Source organism: Chelonus insularis, unplaced genomic scaffold (assembly GCF_013357705.1).
Source record: "Chelonus insularis isolate UGA/USDA-ARS -01 unplaced genomic scaffold, ASM1335770v1 contig_93_pilon, whole genome shotgun sequence".
Classification (NCBI taxonomy): Eukaryota; Metazoa; Arthropoda; class Insecta; order Hymenoptera; family Braconidae; genus Chelonus; species Chelonus insularis.
Window position 1 is genome coordinate 1,712,584 of NW_023276782.1, and position 27,313 is coordinate 1,739,896.

General features: G+C 32.6%; 1 protein-coding gene across 1 annotated transcript; it reads left to right on the forward strand.

The window, feature by feature from the left end:
* Positions 1-190: 190 nt before the first annotated feature.
* chm (chameau) lies at positions 191-17,274 on the forward strand. Its single transcript, XM_035092343.1, has 12 exons — positions 191-360; positions 440-1,148; positions 1,244-1,495; positions 1,568-1,738; positions 2,363-2,636; positions 2,716-3,010; positions 3,329-3,573; positions 3,655-3,841; positions 11,768-11,861; positions 15,425-15,571; positions 15,664-15,770; positions 16,128-17,274. The coding sequence occupies exons 1-12, from the start codon at positions 343-345 to the stop codon at positions 16,248-16,250; spliced, it is 2,622 nt and encodes an 873-aa protein (XP_034948234.1). The 5' UTR covers positions 191-342; the 3' UTR covers positions 16,251-17,274.
* Positions 17,275-27,313: the final 10,039 nt, after the last annotated feature.

Sequence of the window (27,313 nt, forward strand, 5' to 3'; positions counted from 1 at the left end):
GACTTTTTCGGAAATTTATTTCAAAATAATTGATGATAACAATACATCCTAGTTATCTTCTTTTGAATTCTGACAATTGACTGTCGTTAACATTTATAGGTAATATTATCTTATGTCGGTAACTCAATTTATAAGACAAAAGATGGCTTTAGTGTCTATAACCCCAAAACATCAAACATGGAGTAAACACTTCGTTTTATGTAAACTAAGAAGTGTCACAAGTTAAAATAATTCAATATTATTTATTTTTTGTGCTATTTTTCCAACAATGTAAAATAAAATAACTAGTACTTGTTCATTTTCTATATCCAAATGATATTAATCAATCATTAAGCAATAAATATGACGCCAAAACGAAAGGTAACAAATTTTTTTTATTATATCTTATGTGTATTTGCATCTCTTTAATACAATTTTTAATTTATTGTTATATTTATAGACGACTAGTTCTGAGTCAACATCGTCAAGTAGCTCAGGTTCTAGTTCCAGTAGTTCATCTAGTTCTGGAAGTGAATCAAGTTCTTCTGATTCTGAAAATTCTAGTAGTTCTGCACGTAGTCCAAAAGTATCAGATTCTGAAAAAAATAAAAAGAAGCAATCAATTCCTGTAAATAGACATGTTAAAACAAAAGCAGAAACGAATATTGCTACAGCTTCTGATAATAAAAACAAAGAGAAAACTCCACAGAAGTCAAGATCGACTATTTATTCATCAGAATCTGAAGAAACACCAACAAAATCTAAACCTACAGCTAAAAGAAAACCTCCAGCGAAACCAAAAGCCACTGCCACTGTAGCACCAGTAGTTAAAGCTCAGAGACCTGTTGGTAAAGCGACTCCAGCTCCAGTTCAAAACAAAAATGCGGCATTAGTATCAAAATTAATTCATAATAAACAAAATAAAGCTGCTGTGAACGTTGGAGTTGGTAACAAAGTACCAGAAAAAGCATCAGTAAAACTTCCAGTTGAATCTACACAGAAAAAGATTAAGAAAAAAAGTATTTTTAGTCCTGAAAATAGTAGTGAGAGTGATAGTCCACCTTCTAAGACAAGTGGAAAAACGGCCAGTAATGTTACAAGATCTAAACCTCCACCTAAGCCAAAGCCGGTGAATGAACCTAAACCAAGACCACCTATTAATAGGCCGAGTATGTATTAAAATCAAAATTCTGTTATTCATTATAAGAATTTTTTCACAATTTTCTAAAGTATTGATAGTAATTTAGATTATTTTAAATTTTAGGTTTAATTACTAGACAACAAACAAAATCTGAAAGTTCAGCAAGTTCTAAGAGTTGTTCAGGAGGTTCTGGTGGATCTGAATCATCTGGATCTTCAGATAGTAGTTCAGATTCTGATTCATCAGAAAGTGCCCCGAGTCCACCACCAGTAAAAAAGAAAGAAACTCATTTATCTTCTGCAACAAACTCAACGCCCAAACGACCATCAGTTGCTGTGGCAGCAGTAAAACCGCAAAAAAATTTAAAAAGGCCAGGTAAGCTTAATAGATTGCTGAAAAATTTAAAAATTAAATAAGTGTTGAAATATGTTGTGTTTTTTTTTGTAGTGATTAAAAGTGAAGAAGATGCTTCAGACAGTGAAAAAGATGATGAGGAACCTGTTGGTCGTACTTCACTCAGTACTTCTCCGAAGGGAAAGAAAAAAATACAACCACGGAAAGGTAGTAAATTACTTCAGTCACAGATAAAAGTTAAAAGTGATTCTGAATCAGATACAGGTAAAAATTATTTTCGTAACACTGGGCAACAAAAAATCATTTTTTTCGCACTGGTTCGTAGCTCTTTGATCTTAAAGTGATCTAATATTCTACTAGTTTTTTAATAAACAATGATTAAGTCAGGTTTTTAAAAAACGTACTGAATAATGAATATAAATTTTTTAATCTATGAATTGCATCAATTATATTCACCCTTGAAATGTGTATAGTCATTGTGAATGAATTTGTTTCCATGACTAGAATATTATTCATTCAAACTTACAACTCAAGATATAAATAATTTTTACAAAAGATTTTAATTCTTGATAGTGCAATGCATTCATAACGAATCAAAGAAATTAAAGATGCTATAAGCATCAAGTGAAAAAAAAAGCACAATCACTAATAATGATCATCTTTATTCTGTGATGAAATCAATTTTATTTAAAATGTTGATGGAATTAATAAACTTATCGAGTACTTTATAAATGGAATCAATAATACGTAACATAAAAATTTGACTATTTTTTTATATAAAGCTTTTTTTTTGAAGTACCAAGCCAAAGTAAATATCTTTGTTGTCCAGTAAAATTGTTAATTTTAATTGATTTAAATGAAATACATAAGGGTTATTTTTTCCAACAGCTGAAGTAAAACGGAGCTCTAGTAAATCTCCGGTTAAACGAGTTGTAGCTCGACAGCCCTCAGCAGTATCAAGAGTTAATCATGGAGGAACTGGCGGTGGAACAGGTGGAAGAAGTAGCCAAAATTCTTTATCAAAATCTCGCAGTGTCAAGGAACGAGAATGTCCTCTAGCAGTTTCTTGTGATTCTCAAGGTCATCTTTCTGGAAAATTTGATACTCACTTCACACTTGATGCCTGTCCTTTGTACCATAATACAACTTCACAAGCTTGTGTGTAAGTTTTTTATAAATTCTTTCTCTTATTGCACTTCATGAATGCTTATCTCGTGAATAAAAGTACAAATTTCACGCAGGGAATTTTATAAAGAACGAAAGAAGCGTGAAGAGGATAGAAAAAAAGCCATGACGAATATGGGGAAAAAATCACCAAAAGGAATGCACCAGACAAATGAGCAGAGAAATTATCAACTGAAAGTTAAAGAATTACGAAATAAATGGAAGCGTCCTAATGGCGATGGCAATGACAGTGATAGTGGAGGTGAAGCACCTGGAATTGAAAAGGATCGACAACCGCGTTTGACAGGGCTTACTTCTGATTATGATTTAAAACTTTTCATGGAAGCTCAAGCCATTGCCAGCGAAAAAATAGTGAATATATTTGTCTTATCTACACTAAAATAGTGCCAGTATTCAAATGACTGCTATAAGAATTAATTTGAGTGGAAAAGAATGATAATAGACATGTAGCAATTCCATTTTTACATTTTAATTACATAATGATTCATAAGTTATATACACGAAAATGCGATAATGAACATTCTTCCTCATTACCTCTTTTTTAAATTACACTCCATTAAATTTTTTCTAATAGCAGTACACCTTTAGTAAATTCCATTGCATTCTAAAAATATTTAAATGACTTAATTTATAAATTTTTACATGGAATGGTTTTTGTTTCATTTAAAGGAGAAAGAATTGAAAGATCTACATTACGATGGAGAAGGAAGAAACGCTGGTGGAACTAAGTGTGTAGAAATGGGCAAATGGGAAATGGAAGTTTGGTATCAAAGTCCATACCCTGAGGAATTTAGCCGAGCACCAAAACTTTATCTCTGTGAATATTGTTTAAGGTATGCAAAAAGTAGACAAGTATTGAGAAGGCATCGAGAAAAGTGTGTTTGGAGACATCCTCCTGGTCATGAAGTTTATAGGTCAGTTTTTGTTTTTGTTTGAGTCAATGTCTATTTTGATTTAACTTACTTAACTAATTAATGGAATGTGTCAACTAACAGGAAGGATAAAATAGGAGTGTGGGAAGTTGATGGAAAACGTTACAAGCAATATTGTCAGAATCTTTGCCTTCTTGCAAAATTTTTTCTCGATCATAAGACTTTGTACTACGACGTGGAACCTTTCCTCTTTTACGTGATGACGATCAATGACTCTGAGGGCTGTCACACTGTTGGATACTTCAGTAAGGTAAGCAGACCATCAATATTTAGCTTGTATAAGCTGCCAACGTTAACATGAACTTCCACTATCGATCTTGGTTTTGTAAGCCGTTTACTGGTGGATTATCGGTTACATCGGAGCCCTCACCATTACTATAGTGGCAAATATAAAATGTAGGGAGAGGTTATTGGCGGATAGGGGCTTGCAGGGAGTGGCTCTGTGGTCTGCAATGTCACTGCGAATGGATGCTGTGCTTCTATAGTCCCAGGTGCATGCGCCTTTATCACTAGATCAAAATCACCAACGAAAATTAATGTATTGTCAAACTGGGAATCATAATTTATATCTTTTGCATTCCGATGCCGTGCTTTAGTCACCAAAAATGATGAATAACAAGACAGAGGTTAAGGTTGTAATTGAAGACTAAAATAACTGAAAGAGTTGAATGTATTAATTATTAATAAGTAGGTCTGGCTTTGAATTTAGTAAAAGGATAAAACATGACCTAGCCCTTCAGACATCTATAAAGTTTTCAAAGCAAAGAGAATGCGGTAATATTGTAAGCTACCACAAAAAAGGATGTCTTTTCTTTAGCGATTGTATTTTTTATTTTACTGTGGAAACTCTTGGCAGCCGTTGTTTTTCAAAGAAAATAAAGGACGAAAGAACAATCCGAATGAGTTGAAGAGGGAGTTGTCCATCGTTCCTCTTGATAGTCGCTGCAGTGGTCGTTTCCTGCAGCATTGTCGAGTCAAAATCTTTATCGACGTTCAACGACCCCGACCCTGGCTAGACGGTTGAGCCAACGTTGAGGGTGGCCGGGCGCAGGATACGCAGAGAGTGTGTACGATTCGTAGTGAAGTGAGAGAGATAGCAAACATTGCGTTGCCGTATGGACTCGCGCGACGGCGCGGCTTCCATGAGGAGAGGGTGAGGAACGAGATAGAGGGATGAAGAAGGAGGGTATCCCTTGCCGGAGGACGAAGAGAGGGCGTCGCCTCGCGTCGGGTCGTCAACCTCTCTGCAGCACTGCGACGTCGGGGTCGTTATTATTTCCTCCTCTCGCCTCCTCACTTGCTTTCGTTCCCTCTCGCTTCTTCCCTCTTTTCCTCACTCTTCCTCATTCTACCTCAGCATCACCATCACAGTAAGAGGGTAGCTTAAATCGCACCGTCGGCGCCACCTTTTTCCCTGGAAACCTTCTCTACCATCCACCCTTTTCTCTCGCATTCTTTACCACCAAGTGAGAAAATTCTATCCTGCAAAAAATCGTTTGTTAAATTCCACCAGTTTCAGTCACTATGTGGTCAACCACTGCAGCTAGAAAATTCTTCAAGTTATTCCATTCCATGTGAAATATTTCAACAGTAACCAGACTCACCGAAAAAAATCAATTAGCACTGTAGAAAGAAGAAGAATAATTAAAATGACTAAACAATTTCGTTTTTTGTCTTAACGTACAACATGAGATGGAATTTTTTTCCAACCAAAATCTTCTCTTTTTGTAAACATTTTTGTTCCTTCGAAGCTTCTTGTTTCAAAAAAAGTAAATTATCTTTTTATCTTGTATCGTTATGTGTACATAAGCTGAGACTATTTTCTTTACTAACAAACTCTCAAAAGTTTCATTTAATATTTTTATAGTTTACCCAACTATTTAAATACTTAATAATAAAGTTTAATTAATACATGACCTTGAAATCATAATAGTTATACTTTTTTATATTTTAAGAAGAATTTTGATAAAAAAAGGAAAATGAATTGAAAAGTTAAACGAAAGAAGGGATTTGAATGTAAAAATAATCAAGATAATGTGATCTTGATGAATCAAGTAGCATAAGTGAAGGAGAAGAAAATGAATTAAATTGGTTATTTTTTATCATGATAAAGCTTATTTAAAAACAAAGAAAAATCCATGGACATTTTGGAGTTTAGGGTCCAGATAATCTAACGACTGTACTCATACCCCGTTGAAAGGATAAACGAGACAGAGAAATAATAAATAGAAGGGGATTACGTTGCCCCTTAGAAGTAACTCCCTGTTCAGAAGGACAAGAAGGACGGCTTTATGCCAGACAGAGTCTGAGACCCGGGCAAGGAAAAGGGAAAAGGCTAGACGTTGGTAGCAAGGGTTGGGCAATTTCCTTTAAAAATACCCGCAGACGCACAGAGGGTGAGTAGCGAGACGGTGAAAGAGAGGATTCAGGCAACAGAACCGCGAGAAGGCAAAGGAAGGACTGAAAGAGGGATGGAGCCAGTTTGGAAAGAGTCAGGGTAAGTGAGAGGGTGAAATAGCGAGGTCGTCGATACGATACGGCTGTGCTCTCTACTCGACGAGAGGTTGGGGTAGGCTCGCCAGTTCTCAACCCCTGCGTACGCTCCGACTGGGCACGATCGATGCCAGACAGACCTGTTCACACTATCAAATCCTGCAGAATACAACGCCCATTGCTACTTTCTCTTCAGCTTTGGCGTAATAGTCGTGAAATAAGTGAATCCCTTGGTTTGCTTCTCATCTAGACGGTTCCCTTGAGGCAGACAAACCTTTCATCTTCCTCAAAAATGAGTAAAGGCTTCAGTCAAGGTCACATTTACGATGCCACGGGTTTTCATCAAAAGCACGAGGGAAAAAGAACGAGTCAGTGACCCGAAGTATAGAAGCAAGGGAGGAGATTGGTGTCAGTCAGCTTCAATGAGTGAGGCCATTTCTGAGGCTGAGATTAAGCCAGACATCAATGTAGTCATCTTTAAATATGAATTACAATCAATTACTCTGTATATTTATCTTCCTAATCATATTCACTTTAACTTTTTCTTCCTACCAGTTGTATAATAAATTCAATGGAGACGTGAATTACACCAGAGGAGAATTCTCAGCATGCATTTATGCTTATCATATAGTTCTCCATTCGTTGAGTCCAATTATAAGTTTGTAAAGTTGGTTGGGTGTCGCGGGAACAGCTAAAGACTCATCTTACATTGAAATGTTCTATCAAGAGAGTCTTAAGACACACGATTTCGAGTTTCGACTTTCTTGCCCTCAGGAGATACTACTGGATATTGAAATATACGTTCCCCTCACTTGTGAATCTTAGCTTTTTCCCTTGAGATTTGAACTGCCTCCACGCGCGGTACCTTTCCCTGATAAAAGAGCCAAACCTAAGCCAAACCAACTGTTCTTGATGGAAAAGTAAAAGGTCATCTCGTCAATATCAAGAACGAAAAGCATAATAAAGACAAGAAAAAGAAGAAGAAGAAGAAGAAGAAGTAGTAGTGAGGGATAAAAAAAAAGCTTTGAACATTATTTGGATGGATGACCACATCAACTTGATCGAAAGTGATGGTAGACAATACCAAATTTAATACCCACTCACATATATGAGTTTGTATGAAGTACAGTTGTGATCAAAATTATTAAAATGATTGTAAAAGCTTACTTTTTGTTTTGTCATCCCTGATAGGAAGTTATTACTTTTATGAATTTCATTATATGATTAAATTCTCTAGACGTTTGTTGCTTTGATTTTAATCTGTGAAAAGAGATAAAGTATTCATTTAATAAAGATAATATTCTTATGCTAAAGATGTTTCTATTATAAGATTTGTAGAAATTTTTTTTATAGAATAAACACTTTAATGAAAGTTTCTACAAAGGTCTGTGAACTAGTTATGAGTATTCAAAGTAAGTTTAAATTTGGTTACTTTGATGATAAAGTTTTCAGTAGTAAGAACTATTGTACACAGATAAATGATAAAAAAAAATAGGATTAACTTTTGTTTACATATATTTAAGTTAATTATTTAAATATACTGATAGAGAATTTTTAAATGAACGATAAAATGATAAAAATGTAATGTTTTTACTATCAAATGTAAATGATTTTAAAATGGAATCTAATCAAATGATTATTTATGAATATATCAATAATCAGAAAGAGGTTATTTACCCACACTTATATTGAATGTAAAAAGAAACTTCAGAGGCGATAATTAGTGTACAGAAAAAACAGGAAACTTATCTTTTTTATTTGAACTCACTTGTTCATTCTCTTTTCGCTTTACCAAGTCTTGAATTCCTGGGCTCAGGTAAGCAATTCTTGGGTATTATCTGTCGGATGTGCACAAAGAATAATGGAATGACAGAGAGAAATGACTTTGAGAAAATATTCCAATGCGATTGCTTGTGATTTTTAAGTTTAAGCTTTTAACTCCTCAAGAGAAATTCTCTCAGCTATTCCCCAAAAAGAAAAAAGATATTCAGTGGTTAAGGAATTCACAAGTTTTACATTTGATAAAGAATTCTCACAACAAGATAAGGAAGTCTTTATTGATAGAGAGAAAGTCAGAAGAAGACGCGTGGGCATGTGATGCACATCTAAAAATAGCAGTGACCGTTGGTAGATGAACTACAGAAGCATTAGACGTTGATGCAGTTGTAGCATGTGGCTGAATGGTGATATCCTCGACTGATGCAGTGTATACATTTTCCAAAGGAAATTCTCATTTACAGAAAGGACTTAGGAAAAGAGCTGACTGCAAAGAGGCAAATGTAAGAATTTGCGCAGCTTTCTCATGGCTATCTCGATGAAGTTTTAAAGCCAATCGAGTCTGGAATGCGGTCGTTGAACCGTCGTAGGAGCATTTGCTTCATTGAGGTTGCCTATAATGTCATGTCTGTCTTTTATTTAATGCCTCTTTGAGTCTATAAGTTCTCGGACAATTTGTTGAGCTTTTATTTTATCCTCAAGGCAAAATGGAAAAGGAAAAGGCAGTACCTTCCTATTGGTTGCGTTAATTTCACGTAGGCAGTCCATCAATTTTCAATGGATTGTTCGCAAAAGAAAGAGAACCTGCTTGTATATGGATCCGCATGCCTTATTCCGCCTCAACACTCCTTGTTGGAGCTCTTTTGCCACCAGTCTAGGTATATCAACTGTTCTCTCTCTTTCCTCTTGCGCATGTGCAGCCCCAGGAGCTGCAATGACTTCTGCTGCATTCCAATAGCTGCAACACACCACGCATGCACTCACTGCGGTCGACGTCGCAGCGTCTTTACATCCATTTAATATCTTTTCTGACCTGCACTTTGACGTCAGCTGAATCTGTCTCTTGGTGTACCAAAAAGGAACTCTACACCCATTGGCTCTTTGCTTTGCCAATTTTTTTCTTACTACGGAAGTGCACTCCAAATCAATAGCATCATGTTGGCTCAAACTACCTTCATCATATCAACCTTTATAGTCAATATTTCAACTAATTCCTCTGCTTTATGTACCATAACATTATTTATTACCAATATCCTTATTTTTATCTAAAAACTAACGCTTGATAATTCCTTTTATTATAAAAAAAAAATTATTTATATTTTAAATCGTTCAAGTATATCGTTATTTTTTGTTCTACTTTTTGTTTTTATCATTTATGTAGTACACGTTTTTTTATCAAATTGTTGACTATCAAAGCAAAAGCCTCTTCTTACTTTGAATTTACTCGTGATTGCATATGAACACATCATCGTTATAAACTTTATTTTTTAAATATATACTTGTATCCTATTTTATCAAGTTAAATCAATTTGTATCAAAGTTGTTTAGTCATTACAGTTTTATTTTTAAATTACTATTACGTTGAAAAATTTCATCGTGAAATAGCAATCTCAGTTAATTGGAGAAAATGTACTCAACAGTTTCAACATCTTTCTGATAATTTTAGAAGGACCTAACACAAGATAAGCTATTAAAAAAGTCGTAAAAATGTTGTTTGCTTCAGTAGCTGATAACCAAAAATTAAAATGCTTTTTTCTTTTTAAATTTTTATGTAAATAAATAACCAGATGACAATGATGATCATCATTAAATGATGATTATCATGATAAAACTCATAAAAATAACTCTGGACAACTATTGCAGTTTATTCTTGTAGATAGAAAATGTCATTTCTATTTGTCAAAGTGAAGAGAATCAGCACCACGAGTCTGTAACACAAAGAGATGGAAAAATAATTGGAAAAAAACGACAAAAATACATGGAGTTAAAACAAAAAGAGTTCTCGAGACTTATCTTTGCATAAATTATATCATTCTTCCATATTCATCGCACATATATTCCACTAATATCTGCATAGCAGACACATGTGTTGAGCATCATTATTTAATGTTTTCTGTTCAACGACAGCTCTAAAAGACTCCTCCATCACCTAATAAGATAAACCTGCATAGTTGCCTACATATACATATTATAGTGACTAGACTAGAGTTGTAGATAATAAAAATTCTCAACTCGTTCAGTGTTTAATGTTCGCAAATCCTTATGATGATTATATGGAGAGGGAACAACGGACCCACGTAGCGAAGATAAAGGTATATAAACTAGGAGAGACGTCCCTGGAACCTTGGTGGGTTTACCATGTCCCAAGGACGTCGCGGGGCCCAGATTCTCCAGCCGTTCCATTTCAAGTCCTCGTCCTCGCGATCCCCTCCTACATATCTCGAGTTTATTCTTCTCGTCTTCTTTTTCTTCCTCTGTCTAGATAGTCTATACGTCTATAACCAAGCTCTTACTCACGAGCATTCGCCCATTTTCGGGCGTCCTTATCCCCTTATTTAGCCTTTGGCTTTTAGCAGTTGGCCTAGCTCAAGTATGCCGACGATCGTCGGGCCACTGAACACTTTGCTTTGTCCTTCGGACCACTGATTCGCCTCTTGTGGGGACAGACAGACGCGGGGGCAGTTAGCAACAGTCTGGCAATGCCAACAACTAATGAATACTTGCTAATTTTATGCCATTCACTCTTTATTCAAGTTTTAAGTATTGCTCAAAATAACTTGATGCTTTTTATTCTTCATACTTACATACACCAGTTTTTTCCAAATACTGATCGACTTTATCTGCAAGGATACATTTTTGCTTCAACTTATGGTTATGTGATAGCAGTAGGCAATGTCCTTTTATCAACTTTATTCTCAATATATATTGGAGAAAAAAAATTTACTCTCCTTGAATGTTTTTAATATATAAATGCAGAACAAATTGTCCCAAAAGTTACAACTGTTCTTTTCTCCAATATTATATTTCTTCCAACAAATTCTTTATCGATTCACTTTGTATTATTTTATTTTTACAATTCATTATTTATCTGCAGTTTATATTCAACGAGTAATCATTTAATTTAATAATAAAGCAAAAATATTTCAAGATGTTGAGTTGGTTATAATTGTTACACAGTGAATAAATTAAATGCCAGTTTTTTTTATACTGAACCACTTGATCATTTTCTTTTAATTGATTCAGCTGGAATATAATAAAAGATTATTGTGATAAAAAATAATAAGTGTAAATTTGAAAAATAAAAAAAAAACTTGAATACTATTTCCAAGATCATATTGACCTTTTGCAGATTGTACAATTATGGTATCGCGCCACTAATTATGTACTCTAAGTTATTTAATTTTAGCGACAATTATAAATATTCAGCTGCATATTCAGGATATTACTGAATACCTTTTGTCATTAATTTCCTCCAACTTGTAACTTTTTTTTAAAAATTTAATTAAAATAAACGGATAGAAGGAGATGTGCTGTATTGTATATTATGCGGGTAGCAGTTAATAATGAAGTTTTAAAATTAAAATGGAATTTAATGTAATCATGAATTTTTTTTACTGATCATCTGATGAGAGTTTGTAGTGCTTGTTGTGTTTCTTTAATACTTTGGTATAAATATTTTTTTCTGCGAATTATCGTATTACACCAACTCAGACGTCAATGGTGAGTCACTGTCTGCGTTCTGGCTAGCGGGCACTTTGTCTGTATGCAAGTTTGGAACATCAAAAAATGTTTTTTCATGTCAATAACTACATTAGCTGTGGTAAAAATAAATTATTACAGTATATCCATCAATCTTTAGCAGTATTTACCAATAATTTAAAGCATTTTTTTCGTCTTTATGTTGCAGGAAAAGAATTCATTTTTAAATTACAATGTTTCGTGTATCCTGACCTTACCACCATATCAACGACAAGGCTATGGACGACTTTTGATAGACTTTAGTAAGTAGATCTGAATTTATTTTTATTTTTTTTTTTTCGTTGTAATGGAGGTAAATATTGTTCCCAAGTTGTACTGGTTTTGTTGTAATTCTGTTATTTTCCTGTCTTTGATGTAACATCGTAGGTGTGAGAGTTATTTGTGATCAAAGCAACAATTTTTGAACGCTTTGAATGCCAATAGCTTGTGAATAAATCAACGTAGAAACTTTTGTGAGGACAATTTAAAATCGTTGAAAGTACAGTTACCATGATAGAATTATTATTCAATTTTTCTTTGGTGTTCTTCAATATCCTCTGTATGTTTAAATGAAAATGTTAAACTAATAATAAATATTGTAATATAATTATTTCAAAATTATTTGTTAAAAATGATAATATTTTATTCAAAACAAACTTCATATACTTTTGAAGCAATATTAATCAATTACCCTAAAAGTTTCTACTGTTAATTTAGTATTTGTTAATTCATTAGCTCGGTTTTATGTATGAACATTATTTCAAACGAATCTTTTAGTTATGAAAGTAGATATTTAAAAAAAAAGTGTGGTGAAGTTTGAAATTTCAATTGAAATATTTACACATAAAAGATGGAGATTAAAAAATAAATTGGGTCTTGATGTCAAAATAATTAACCTTGAACCTGATAAAATATTTTTATAATTAAATGGTGCTATTTTATTGAATTATATTTTCAATTATCTCTTGAATATAAAAAGTGGATAATGAAAACAATTCGGCAATGATAAAATCTTTACGATATTTTCTGTCAATAAATTGAGATCAATATATTAGTAGAGTGAATTATTTTTAGATTTCATTTGGATGTTCTTGGTTGGAAATATTCTGTAATTGAATTATTTTTAGTTCGACACATTTTAGATTTGTACTATTTAAAACTGTTATGACGTAATTGAAAAATATTTTTTCCGCAAGTAATTGAAAAGAACAATTGAATGAAAAAAGCATATGATGATAATTACAACGAGTTGTGGAATTATGGATAATATGAAACGTAAATAGATGAGGAGGAAGCTTAAATAGAGAGTAAAATAGTGCAGCAAGATAGGAAGAGAGTGAGAGAGTCAATGACGATCAAAATGGAACGTTTTTACTGTGACGTCATTTTCATTGATGCTGACGTCGAGTGCTCGACTTGATTCCGCCGCCGACAGGCGTACTACGTAGGGAGTTGTATCCCAGAGGGATGAGTGAGGGAGGAAGAAAATTACTTGGTGGTTGTGGAAACGAAGTGTGGTGGTAGACGTCTGGTGTGGTCGTGGTGAGGGTAGAAACGGCTTCGTATCAATGTCTGTGGAGTGGTTGGTACAGAGGACGAGAATATGAGGGAGAAAGAAAGAGAGGTAGAGAGAAAAGTGCGATAGGCAATGTCTCGCCGTATCGATCGGTGCCACCATCCTGGGCGTTTATATGCGCCCGTGCATCAGCATGTCCCTGGCTACTGTCGATCCTGGATACCGAGTGTCTACTGGAGGAAAAGAAGGAGATGAATTTGAAGAAAAAAACGAGCAAGAGTGGAAAAATATGAGGCAGGTGCGCATGCACTCAAAATTGCTGGTTCTAAGCAACGAGTCTGAAGAGTTCATTGACTTGTTCAACTTTATCATAGAATTTTTGCAATGAAAAAATGCAGTTTGCATAGATGTTCCTCATGAATCTCTTGTACAACGGTATTACAACTGCGTGACCTCACGTGACCCCACTCTTTCCATATCAACTAAAGGGCAAAGGGGGTTGCATCACCACCAACAGAATGACTCCGCGCCCTTGATATACAACCCGACCATGAGCACCAGCCTGTCACTGGTTCCAAAGTCCACAAACTGACCGGGAAAGCGTAATGAATGTGGTGTGGAGCAATCGAGGGAGACAACTGTCTCTCATACTCTCTCTGATGCCTTCTCTCGGGGAGATTCTCATCCTCGCTTTTGTCCTGCATCCTCCCTCGGGAGTTTGGCGAGTCGAGAGACATACAGGGGTTGCGGCAGACGAGGGAACGAGTAGTACAGAGAGACGGTCGTTGAACCTGGTGTAGCTGTTGGCCCAGCCCCGCAAGTGGTGGTGGGAGTCTAGATTTTCAGGGTTTATCAGAGAGCTCTGTTAATTCGGGGATTTGTCGGAGCCAAAGGATGTTCTTGTTGAATTGGATGGTGAATTACACTCCCCTGAGGTCTGCGAGAAATTAGTGATTGATTCAAAGTCCGTACAACGAGAGGATAATTATTTTTCTCCGCCAGTTGATGGTGATATCACTCACTCCAGTGATTCATTTGACATAAATTTGTGGCTACTACTAGTACATATAATCACACAGTCATCATCAGCACTGTATTCGCATCACGGCTCAAAGCAAGCCAATAGCTAGGCTTCGTGGATTCGCGTCATTACAATTCCTCAGTGTAACGAGGTGGAACGATCGTTCAACCAAGCATCAGGGCCAGACGTCTCATCCTCTGCCGGTCACTGATCTCTTCTCACCACTTACTCCCCATATACATGTTACTTTTTTCACTCGAGAGCCAAATCTATCTACTCTTTCCCTACTATTCTCTTGTGTGCTCGCTCGCTCGAATCAAATTGAACCAATCGCTAGATTCTCTCGTAAATCACTACAAATTCATCAGACCAACCCGTTGTGTTTAGCCAACAATAGTTACCATGTCAATACACTGTTTTTAGTTAGAATCCACTGGCTTTGTTCATCATTTTCGGTTACCCACAAAATACTCAAATCTATATCCGATCATTTATTGAACTGTATCATTGATGCTGCAAATATCATCTTCAAGAATTATTCCAACAGATGAAAAATTCCATTTCAATTCAATTAATTCATTTCCATTTGTTTGGGTTTGTCATTTTTACCACCAGTTTGTTTTCCAGTGATCTTAAATGATTGCTGTTATTTCATTTCATTAGCTAATTGTATGGTTTGGGAAACCGCTCATATTATTTCTAAATATCAAGTCAATTAATTTCAATAACATTTTTTAACCAATTTATATAACATTTTTCGACCGACCTATTAAATGAATTGCAGCAAAATTTGTCTAAAAAACACTTGGGAACAGCCCAAAGTATCAAGATTTTAAATATGAATTGGTAATTATAACAATAATTTAATTCAATGACTAGCTAGTTTTTTAATACTAATAAATATAAAACAAAGATTATGATAAAAATTTGAATAATAAAATGTGTAAAATTAGCATAAATTATAATGACTTTGATATGATGTTAAAGATGGTATTTTTAGTGATTTCAATCTGTCCTTTTGCATGTCTCAGCAATAATTCATTCTCCAATTATAGACATTCAAGAATATTTGGATAATTCTGGCTATGACAGCTTACTCTAAATACCATTTCATGTCTATTGAGTGGGAAATGATTTTCTGATGAAAATTTATTCTCGTATAGCGAAATAAAATTTACATTAGCCTGATTACTATCTATTTGATGATGATGATGATGGTTTCAAATTACAAATAATTTAGGATTATTATCGATAACATAATCTTGAAAGGTTGCTTTTTTCGATTGCAGGCTACCTCTTGACAAGGGTAGAGAAGAAAATAGGTTCTCCAGAGAAACCGCTGTCCGATCTAGGTCTCATCTCGTACCGAAGTTATTGGAAAGACGTGCTACTGCAATATCTATGTCATTTTGGTGGCAAGGAGCTCTCAGTAAAAGGTAACTTGGAATCTTGTTTATTATTGATCGTACAGCATTGCCAAAAGAAACCATGTTATATAATTTATCAACATTTACAACTGGTATTTTAGATATAAGCAAAGAAATGGCTATTGATTCATACGACATAGTCAGCACTCTTCAAGCTCTAGGAATGATGAAGTATTGGAAAGGTAAACACATCATACTGAAAAAACAGGTGAGATCATCAATACTACATGTGTTTCCTGTACGATTTATCTTGTATTTATACTATCAGTAGCATGCTTCAATAATTCATTATGTCGTGTGTGTATTTGATAAGTCACGTTTCATCCGCGAACTTATGATACTATGTACAATATGATTTGGATCCAAGCTGATTCATATATCTCTAGAAACACAATAAGTTGCAATATGTGCATTGTATACGTGCTATTGGAAAACTGCGATCAATGTGACGACTTGTGTGTGATGCGCAGACTCAAAGGAGAACCCTGCAAGTTTAATTCTGCAAATTATCAAGTCTGGTATCTAAATTTATTTATACAGAACTTTGGATAAATTTATGTTCTAGGATGTCATCGACGATTACAAGGAGAGGGTAAAACGTCGTGGTCCCCTCTACAAAGAAATCGATCCCGAGTGTCTGAAATGGAATCCCTTCCAGCCACCAAAAACACCCTCCGCTTCAAACTGAACATAATATCTTGTAGGCAACACCAACACTGATACCACATAACTACTTACCCATACTTTTAAACTGTTGACGTTGGCCCTTCTTGCCAACACCATTTGAACCCCTCTTTCTACCAGGCCAATAGAAGGCAAGTTCACCCTGGTCATGTATGAGCAACGGATCCAGTTGCTTATTCGTGTAGGTATCATCAGTTAGGTGGAAGAAAAAACCATCTTTTATAAAACAACTGACGTAGAAAAATGAAAAACTTCAGTGATGTAATTTAAAAAATCAAGTAACAAGAATAATGTATAAAAAAAACTGACATCTTGATGTTAGATCTGTTTTATAAAAAGTTTAATTTCATACGTACTTGATAATATAAATGTGCTCAATACAAATTATAATTATAAAGGATGAACTTTTATCCTGGATTAAGTGATTTTGGTTTAAGTTTCTTTGTGCCTTAACAAATTTCTTCATTAGAAGAATATGAGTTAAGAGTAGGATTTAAGTTGTATAGAAGGAATGAGTCAGAAAGAATGACAGAGAGACGTAAATAATATTAACTTAGTTAATAAAAAATCATTGATTTTATTAATTATTGTTGACTGTATTATTCAACACTGAGTACAAATGTTTATTAGTGTTGAATTAATTTAATTAAGTTTATTCTTAGTATTGTATACTATTTAACCTAGAGAATTGGAAATTCTTTTATTTTCATCAATAATTCTTTATTAAAATGCAATTTTAATCTATAACATTATCTGTCGTATTGTCGCTGATATTTTATAATCATGAACATGATCGATAAATTAAATAGTTTTATTTTTGCACATGCTCAATTTAATCGTAAATCATGTCTTCTTCCTTCCATTTCTTCATTCCATTGGTCTCCAGAGTCCAATTCAGTATCACGTTGACTTGATGATACGTTTTTTGATTCTTTTTATACACACTAAAAAGTCGTTAAAAAAATATACTAAGTGTTGTCTATTAAAGCTATTTTGTATTATTACATTCAATTAACACTAGTAATTACATCATTTAAAAATAAACTACAAGATTTATGATGTTTCAATTAAATTCTTTCTTTTATGTACCGATTCTCGAGTATATTGGAATTTTTTCATCAATTTCTATCAAAGACGTTTGATGTAATGAATTTAATGAAAAATAAAAAGTATCTGATGGATGACAATATTAAAAATGTAGCATTTAGATCATTTAATATTTTCTGGAAGATTGAAAGCTTTCAAAAAACGATTTCTTATCCTTTAACATTATGTTCTTCTTTAGAAAAAATTTGAAATTTATCTTTTATATATTTTATAATAAATCCATCTTGAAGTAATTGGAGTTTGTAATTGATACTGCTAACCCAAATGTAAAAAAACTTCGTATCCTAAAGGTTCCCCGACGTTCCCGGGTGAGACTATGGGGAGCAAATTTTTTTTTTTTTTGAAAATTTTTTTTTTCTACTCCAAACGTACTTTAACCATTTTTAAATGGCAACAACAATATACATAATGAAATTCATGGAATAGTGATATATTTGCGAAAAACTAAGAAATATAAAAATAGGCATAACTTCTATGCTAATAATGCTACAAGAGTGATTGAGGGCTCAAATGAAAGATCTCGATGAAAGGGAAAAGATCAACATAGTTAAAATCATAATTGTTGCAAAATTCATGCAAAAATTGAAGCAAGTTCCCGTTTTACCCCATTTTAGGAGTGAAATAATTAATTTTTTATATATTTGACCCGATTCCGCATTTCTACACATCAAGACGAAGAGAATGAGTGGTCGATCATCAAAATCGGACAACTTTGATTTTTCGACCCAAAAAAATGGCAAGTGGTACCCCTTTCCATTTTTTTTGGCGAAAAAATAAAAGTACTCCGATTTTCAAGTTTGACCACTCATTCTCTTCGTCTTGATGTGTAGAAATGCGGAATCCGGGCACCGCCCGGAAAAACTCACTTTAACACACTCAAACAGGGGTAAAACTGGATACACATTAAAACTCATCATCCCCTTCACTTTAAACCCTTATAACTCATGAACGAACGGTCCAATAACTGTTTTTAGGGACGTTTTAGAAAGATTAAAATCTAAGCTATCTAACGATATCCATATATTTATTGAAAAAAAATCCCTTCACCCTTAAAATCGCTAAAATATATAAAAAAATCACATTTTTTTGGGACTTTGCCAACTATTTTGGCAAATTTAAGGTTGTAATAAATTTTTTATACACTTTTTATGGATATGTATCTTTAGCCAAGATTCTAAAGTTTTTGAATGTATCTTAAAAATCATGGTCTAATAATTATTCTACGAGTTATAGAGGTCCAAAGTCAAAGTAAGGGCCATAAAATCATCTATTTTCGACTTTGGACCTTTATAACTTCTGAACAAATCGCTTAATGACAATTTTTAAGCGGTATTTGGGAACTTCAGAATCTTGGCTAAAGATACATATCCATAAAAATCGTTTAAAAAATTTATTTCACCCTTAAAATCGCTAAAATACTTGGCAAACTCCCAAAAAAATGTGATTTTTTTATATTTTAGCGATTTTAAGGGTGAAGGGATTTTTTTTCAATAAATATATGGATATCGTTAGATAGCTTAGATTTTAATTTTTCTAAAACGTCCCTAAAAACAGTTATTGGACCGTCCGTTCATGAGTTATAAGGGTTTAAAGTGAAGGGGATGATTGTTAGTAATTTGTACCCAGTTTTACCCCTTTTTGAGGGTCTTAAAGTGAATTTTTCTGGGTGGTGCCTCGATTCCGCATTTCTACGTATCAAGACGAAGAGAATGAGTGGTCAAACTTGAAAATCGGAGTACTTATATTTTTTGGCCAAAAAAAATGGAAAGGGGTACCACTTGCCATTTTTTTGGGTCGAAAAATCAAAGTTGTCCGATTTTGATGATCGACCACTCATTCTCTTCGTCTTGATGTGTAGAAATGCGGAATCGGGTCAAATATATAAAAAATTAATTATTTCACTCCTAAAATGGGGTAAAACGGGAACTTGCTTCAATTTTTGCATGAATTTTGCAACAATTATGATTTTAACTATGTTGATCTTTTCCCTTTCATCGAGATCTTTCATTTGAGCCCTCAATCACTCTTGTAGCATTATTAGCATAGAAGTTATGCTTATTTTTATATCTCTTAGTTTTTCGCAAATATATCACTATTCCATGAATTTCATTATGTATATTGTTGTTGCCATTTAAAAATGGTTAAAGTACGTTTGGAGTAGAAAAAAAAAATTTTCAAAAAAAAAAAAAATTTGCTCCCCATAGTCTCACCCGGGAACGTCGGGGAACCTTTAGGATACGAAATTTTTTCCATACGAAAAATTAATTAATGTAATCAAATTCCTATGTAAAGCTTCGTTGACTCATGATGTTGAACTTTTGCACCTAGATGTTTAATTGAAATTTCTATACAGAATTTTCAAGATAAATAAAAACAAAAGAAATGTCTTTAAAGAGTCTCAATTTTATTTCTAAAATGTACAAAGATTATTTATATTCTCTTAATTTGTTCTCCATTAAATATGTACAACAAGTTTTCATAACACTTTTATTTAGTTTAAATGTTCTGAAAATGAATGCAAATAAGAGCATGCAAATGAAAGAAAAAAAATTCTATCAACGATGTGTCTTAAAAAATGTTTAAATATTCAAATATTTAGAAGATAATTTTTTTCATGAGGAATGTTACAGATGAATGAAAAAAATGTAAATTTACGTAAATTACAGTAAATATATAGATATATATGTACAAAACATGTTAAAGCCTGGCATAAAAAATGAATATCGTTAGGGAAAAGGGTCATTATGCTAGGCCCAGACACTATTTTATTCGGAGCGTGCAAAGAGCCCTGTAATTGCATTAGAGGAAGTAGCGATCCTCCCCACTTGGAATATAGTTGCTGACCATGTGTGAGACCCTCATATAACGTTATTATTCCATTAACTGACTCCGCTGTACAATATTCTGACCCTTTCATTGGCAAAATAGCCACCGTTTGAGATAGAAACCTGTTCAATATATCATTGAATTTGGCGCGCACACAAACATGCGCATATTAAACCAAAACTACTTCCAGAAAATGTTAACGATTAATCGTGGCCATGAAATCTAGGTCAACACTGAAGCAAACTGGAATCCGCCAATGAAATCAGAGCGACCATACTCGCACGTCCTTCTCTTTTATTCTGTCCTCAGTCGCTGAACTGAAGGGAAAGTTCATAAATATACACGGGATGTCATGACTGATGTATAAGAAATTACTTGCTCGCCAATTTTGCAATAATCATCATATAACACATGTCAAGCATGAAAAATATTACGTCTATGCTTCTATCAGGCTTATTCTAACTCTATGAATAAACAACTTCATTTTACAACTCACATGTTGTTAATTCTATACATAACACAATTCTCAAACAATTTGTGACACAATCATTTTTTCCTTTCGTTCTTTCAATGTTATTGAAGTTCAAAATTGTTTTACACGTGCTTGATATTCTTTTTTGTATGTTAATAAATCTGTTCAAGAGCTAATATAGTTCTCAAATTAACATTGTACACTCTAAATAATTGTATAAATATCATTACAACTAAATCAAATTATCGTTGAATATAATTTAATCTTATATGACAAAATTGTGTAAACCTTGATATTTCGGAACTCTAAAGTTGTTAGAAAGTTTGCTTGTAAGCTAATCCAATTTCACTAATAAACTCATGAAAATTAAAGGATAAATTGCTACATATTTCCAACTATTTATATGATATTGTCATTGTCAATTTGGATGTTGAATTAGATTTATAAAATACAGATTGTAAAAAAAGATTCTTTTTGGATGAGTGATAGCTACTGTCATCAATAAATCATCATCATTTTAATTATTTATGATTCATTCATAGAATTACGTCAGCTAAATTCGAATAATACCATGTTCAATATCATTCTAAATTTATTGGATGTTTTGACTTATATTATTTATCAAATGGAAAATGAAAATCATAGTGTAGATTTATAAATAGACTTCAATTCTCATTTTAAAATTGTATTTATTAATTCGTTGATACAGTTGTCAAAATAGATATATTTATATTATATTAATCATGAATTGAACAACTAAAAATATACAGAAATACTTATTTTTTACATAACATTTATTTGAATGAAAAAAAAATTTATTTTATCTAACTAATCAAGCATATGTCTAAAAGTTAGCTTATTACATTAACGTTAATTTTTTTCGATTCGATTATGAAAAGCCAATTTGTAGTAATATTTTGTCATTTAAAATTAAATCAGTGATAAATGCAGATAAGTAGAAAATGTGTTATGAATCATAATAAGAAAGCAAACGTTTATATCAGGCATATTCTTATTAAGTAATTTAATTTGAAAAGAAATATCAAAAAAATTTGAATAAATTGTAATTCTTCCAATGCTTATATAAAAATAGAAACCTTGAGTAATTATTATAATATATATGTTGGTGTGATTATTGAAGACCACAATACAAGAAACATTTATTTCTTTTCAAAAGAATTTAAGAATAACAACCTAAAAATAAGCTATTGGTTACAACAAGATAAACTAGCGTATAACATTGTGCTCACATTTTTTTTAGCATCATGTAAATTGGCTTTTGCCTTATTAGTCGTATCTTTTATTTAATATAACTATTTCAATCGACTGATTAAATCTAATTGAATAAAAAAAAAAGTAAATAAAATTCCTGTCTTTTATTTTACAATTTAAAACATAGAAGCTTTTAATAGAAGTAATTTTACAAGTGTAAAATATTAAATAAAAATAATATCACCTGATACAATTCCATCTGGAATAATTAATGATGGTTTTCTACTTGAATAGCAATGAAGTTTCAGTGATGGGTGTTAAATGAACCCAAATGTAGCGTTAAAGATGAGTGAACAACTAGACAACGGAATAAGTAATGCAGCAAGGCATAGTCATATGAATTGCGCTCCAACAGGTGCCGGGTATTAGATCCACCAGAGCACCTGATGAAGTACAATCAACATGCAGCCTCCATGGCCTCGATTTCCATCCTTTTTTTTTTATATATCACTCATTTATTCAGTTTCCAGTTTATTTCTGAACTTTTTACACTCACTTCCTTTTTTACCACTTCCTCAAGGTCTGAATGTGTCCACTGCGATGATAGTAAGACAAAGAAGTCAAGAGCCAGCTTGCGGCGCGCGCTACTTCAGGTACCTGACTGGTTATTTAATACACAGCCGGAAGTACTCGAGTAACGCGCGTTACAAGTAGCAAAATTTCCAATTCTTCTACCAAAATGGTTGTTCTCAAATGTTTCTTCAAGGATCATTCCAATAGTCTTGATGATGTTTTGATAAAAAACACTCCTATAAAAATAAGATAAAATTTAAAATTCAAAATAGCACAGTAAAGATTAAGTCGAAATGAATCAATATAGTAAAAAAGTTTAAGTTTAAATGGAGATGTTACACCTACGATAGTCAGTATCAAACTGACACCGAGAGGACAGCACAAGAGACTCCAAAAACTACCTCACATTTTTAAACCTGTCCAATAAGAATGAAGAGGGAGAAATGAAATTTCCTCGCACGCAGATTCCCGAGAGTTTTGGAAAATATATACTCTGCCAGTTACAAGAGACTTTCCCAGAGATACTAGACTTTATTAAAAGCCTCTCCTGGCCCTCTAGATACTCCCAAGGGATAACCTGCGTGATTATTCGAGACGTGCGACAATCCCCAAATGTCCCAGTCAAAAGGTTAGTCTCCTAACGATGTTGACCGTGAACTTTCGACAAGGAAAGTTGAGTTTATTGGTTTATTCATTCCCTAAGGCTTTCCAAGTCGCACCGATATCTTTTTCAATTGATGGCATTATCTAATTTTACTTTTATTTGTTCACAAACTCTCTATTGAATATTTACTAATCAGTATTCTCCAACAATATCATTTACATCAAGTATCACTTTTTTATCCTTGGTTTAATGACACTAAAGTTAAACTGACTCATTTAAAATGTAGATTATGTCTGTTAATTGAAGATGATTAATTAATTCAAATGTTTGAATAAATATTTCAAAATTTTCCTTTACTTATAGCATTTAGAGTGATAAGTGTATTATGTTAAAATAAACTTTGTAATGAATTATTAACAGAAAAAGAAAGAAATTCATTTAGTCAGAATGAAGATAGTCAACGATTAAAATGAAGAAAAACAATTTACCTATTTTTAGTTGCTATTTCATGATGACTAAACGACAGGCAAACGACCGAGTCAACCATTAAGACACTTAATATCACTTCTCATCGTTGATTACGATAGTTACTGATGATAGCATTACTAACACATTAATCGATTCATTAGAATTTTTGATAGGTACTGACACTCTATGATAAAAGTATCACACATAACTGATATTTTCATGCTCAATAATTTTATTACAAGTAATGTCTTGATTTTATATATTCAATTAAAGTTTTATTTGTATTAAATAAATAACTCGAATGATTCTTGTATTTCGCACTGTCATCATGACTAATGTTAGAAGCAGAATGGAGTAAACTGGTAAAGTTTTTGCGAAGCTTAAACGTTTCACCAGTCACACGCGTCAACGTTGGTATAATCCGTGAGTCACAGCTTTCGCCATACCAAATGGGTGTTGTACATATTGTGTCGATATAAAATGAGAGGCGAATATGTGATATATGTAAGCAAAAGAAAAAGAACTGAGGGGACAAGAGGGGAATGAAAGATAAGTGTTGGACGAGCGTTCCGGGCGGATATCAAATTATAAATGCTTCCAACAACGCCTCAGTCTACTCGCCGATTAATTAAACTCAATAAAAACCGTTAAAAAAATTATATTAATACTTTCGTTCAATTTTCAATGCTCAATCACATCTGTCTCTTTTAAACATACTAATCCTCAACATCGTCGTATGGAAACGGATTAAAAATGAAAAATTGTGGTGAAAATAAAAATTCTTTTGTTCTTTATAATCAGTTTATTCACAGATTACGATGATAATTTATTTTCTTTAGACTTGAGATGATTTCTAGGAAGTACGCCTTGAAGAGTTAACTACTCTTACAATCAGTATTATTTTAATTTTTTATACTTTCTTGCTTGAAGATGAGTTTGTTTTTTACTTGTATGGAATTTAGAGCAAGAAAATGATTTTTTTTTTGTCATTTAAAAGAGGAGATTAGAAGATTATCATCAATTGATATTAAAAAAAAAATCATGACTATTTATAAACTGAAAATAAAACTATATGTATGTCATCAATCATTTTAGTTATTTTAGAGTCAGAGAATATTTAAAAAAATTATTTCGTTATTCATTTTTTTTTTTTTAAAAGTTTGAGTTCAGTTAGCTAAAAATAATTTACCTAATTTTTGTTGCGAGTATATATTGTGTAAAAAAAAAAATTTATCGATTTTTCTATTTAATAAAAAAAGAAAAGAAGAGATGTAATTTTTTAAAAGACTATTTTTGCTAAGTGAATACTTCAACTTTGATTTATTACACATTGATAAAATAAATTACTTAGAAACTAAGTTCTTCTAGAGATTATAAATAAAAAATAAAAGTTGAATTTACTTTGTCGTAGGATATTTTTTTGCTGATCTGTAAAAAGGATAGGATGGGAATTTTAAGAACGAATGACGCAAACGTCGGAGAAATTCAGTTTGCGATAAACACGTGGATTCTACGACCTTGAGACACTGGATTGCGATGTTCTTTTTCTCGAGGGAGTGTCGTCTCTTTGCGAATTTATTTTGCGTGCAATAAAGTAGCTATTTAAAAGAATCTTAAATGAATAAAGAGAAATTAAAAATCAACAAACAAAAAAAACAAAGAAAAATTTATATATCATGTTAAAGATAAGTTTTGGAGTAATTTAAATTTTATTGACGTCTTTAAGTGATAGTGGGCGTTGAGGTTCGCCTTGAGGCATAAAAGAAAGAGAAAGAAAGAGAGAAAAAGAGACTAATATATAAACTGTCACGTCGCAATTCACCTGGTGGCATCGTCCTGACATTGAGAGCAAACGACCGACCGAGGTTAAACACCGTCTCGGTACTGATTTTCTCTTCTTTATTTTCATTTTAATAAAATAATACGTTACTCATGCCAATAAAAAATGCACTCAAGTAAAAAATGAGTTTCTGAAAAGTGAAATATATTTCATATAAATTATTGTGATAATAAATTTATTCACATTTATTTAACATCTATTTTTTAATACTTTTATATCAATAAATTTTTCTTTACCAATTGTCTTTAAATAGACTCAATGTTACTTTAAAATAAAAATTATTTTTTGACTATTAAATCATTGTTTACTATAATTTTTATTGTCTGCTTTATTGTAGTAAAATATATTTGATGGAAAAAAATGAAAAAATTGAAGACTTTTTTCTCTCAAAAAAGGCATTTTTCTTTAAAAGATTCATAATTTTATCTCTGAATCATTTCTAGCAAGACGTATTGTTAAAAATTGTAAAACGTCGTTTCAATGCTTCAGATTAATCTAAAAGCGGTATGAATCTAGAGAATTAAGTTGAGGGAGATGATCGAGAAGAAAGTTCGGTTATTTTTCCCCACAAAGGCATTTTAACCGTCGATGCATTGAAGTCTTAGGCGGTTGAATAAGGGCGAAGCCGGTGTGGGGATTGTATCATGAAAGAATCGAGGCTAACATGATATTCAAGAGGGGAGGAGGGGAGATGTAAGGGAGTGAAAAAGAGATTTGGTGTGAAAAAAATAGAAGGGAGCAAAGTACAAGTGGGAGGAAGTTATTTTTATAATAAAAAGAAATAGTTCTTGATATAAGTAACGACTTTTGAGCAAATTTTTTCAACACTTTTGGAGCATAAAGCAGCGTTTGAACTCATGACCTCGATCGTGAGGTTATTCATAAGGTCAAGGGTGTAAAGAGAGAAAGAAAAATTTCCTTTCTCTGCACTCTTTTCCTTACCCTCTTGATCTATATTTAGGACCCCAGAACTGCAGTTTGCGGGATGCAGCTGACGTTGGGTTACAGAGAAATAAAGAAAAACACGTGAGGAGTTTGAGGAATATTTCGCAAAAATCGTAAAGGCTAATATAAAGACTCATCATATATATATAAAGGAAAAAAAAAAACTTCCAAGCTTACAACTGTAACAATGAACACACTTCTCACTTACATGCATATTATCACCATTTTAACAACAAAGAAACCCTCCATGCTCGTTTTCATTATGACTTGCGAAATTACTTTACATTGAGCTGAAAATATATGTTTGCAGAAAAAAAAACTGCAGTCAACCAACTGCACAAAAAGTAAAAAAAATATTAATGTTGAAATTATTTATAATTATGTTAGTTTATAAAGCAACAAAAAATCATTTATCCTTTTTTATTTTTTAATTATCATTGATGCAGTAAATTTCATTTTTATTCAAAAATATTGTAATGACGTTTTTCAAAAGATTACATGGAATTTTATCGTTAATGACATTGATAATATTTTCATGATCTCAAAGATTGATAACAATATTTATTCAAACACATTAATTTCAACATAACTGTTGTTCATAAAATATTAAAATTTTTTATTAATACCAAAAGAAAAATAGATCGATATTTTAGATATTAATTAAATGAATTTTTTTTTTCTAAATCTTGAAATAATTTTTGTTTGATTTTAATATTATCTTAAATGTAAATCAAATAAAAACGTATTTATTACAAAGTACACAGCAAGAACAGTCCTCAACATCTATACATGTAATATAAGAGAATAAAAAATTATTTTCAACAGATCTAAAAGTAGTCAGGATGTCTGGCACCAGACATATGTTTCCTTCCAACAAAGGTCAGGTCAGTCAAGGTTAAAACGTCCTTGAGAAAAAGACAAAACGTAATGAAATAAAAAAATCAAAATGCAAAACTCAATGATTGTATGCGAGTATCTTTTTTTTTATTTGTTAGCGAGTAATGAAGAGGTTCATGAAAG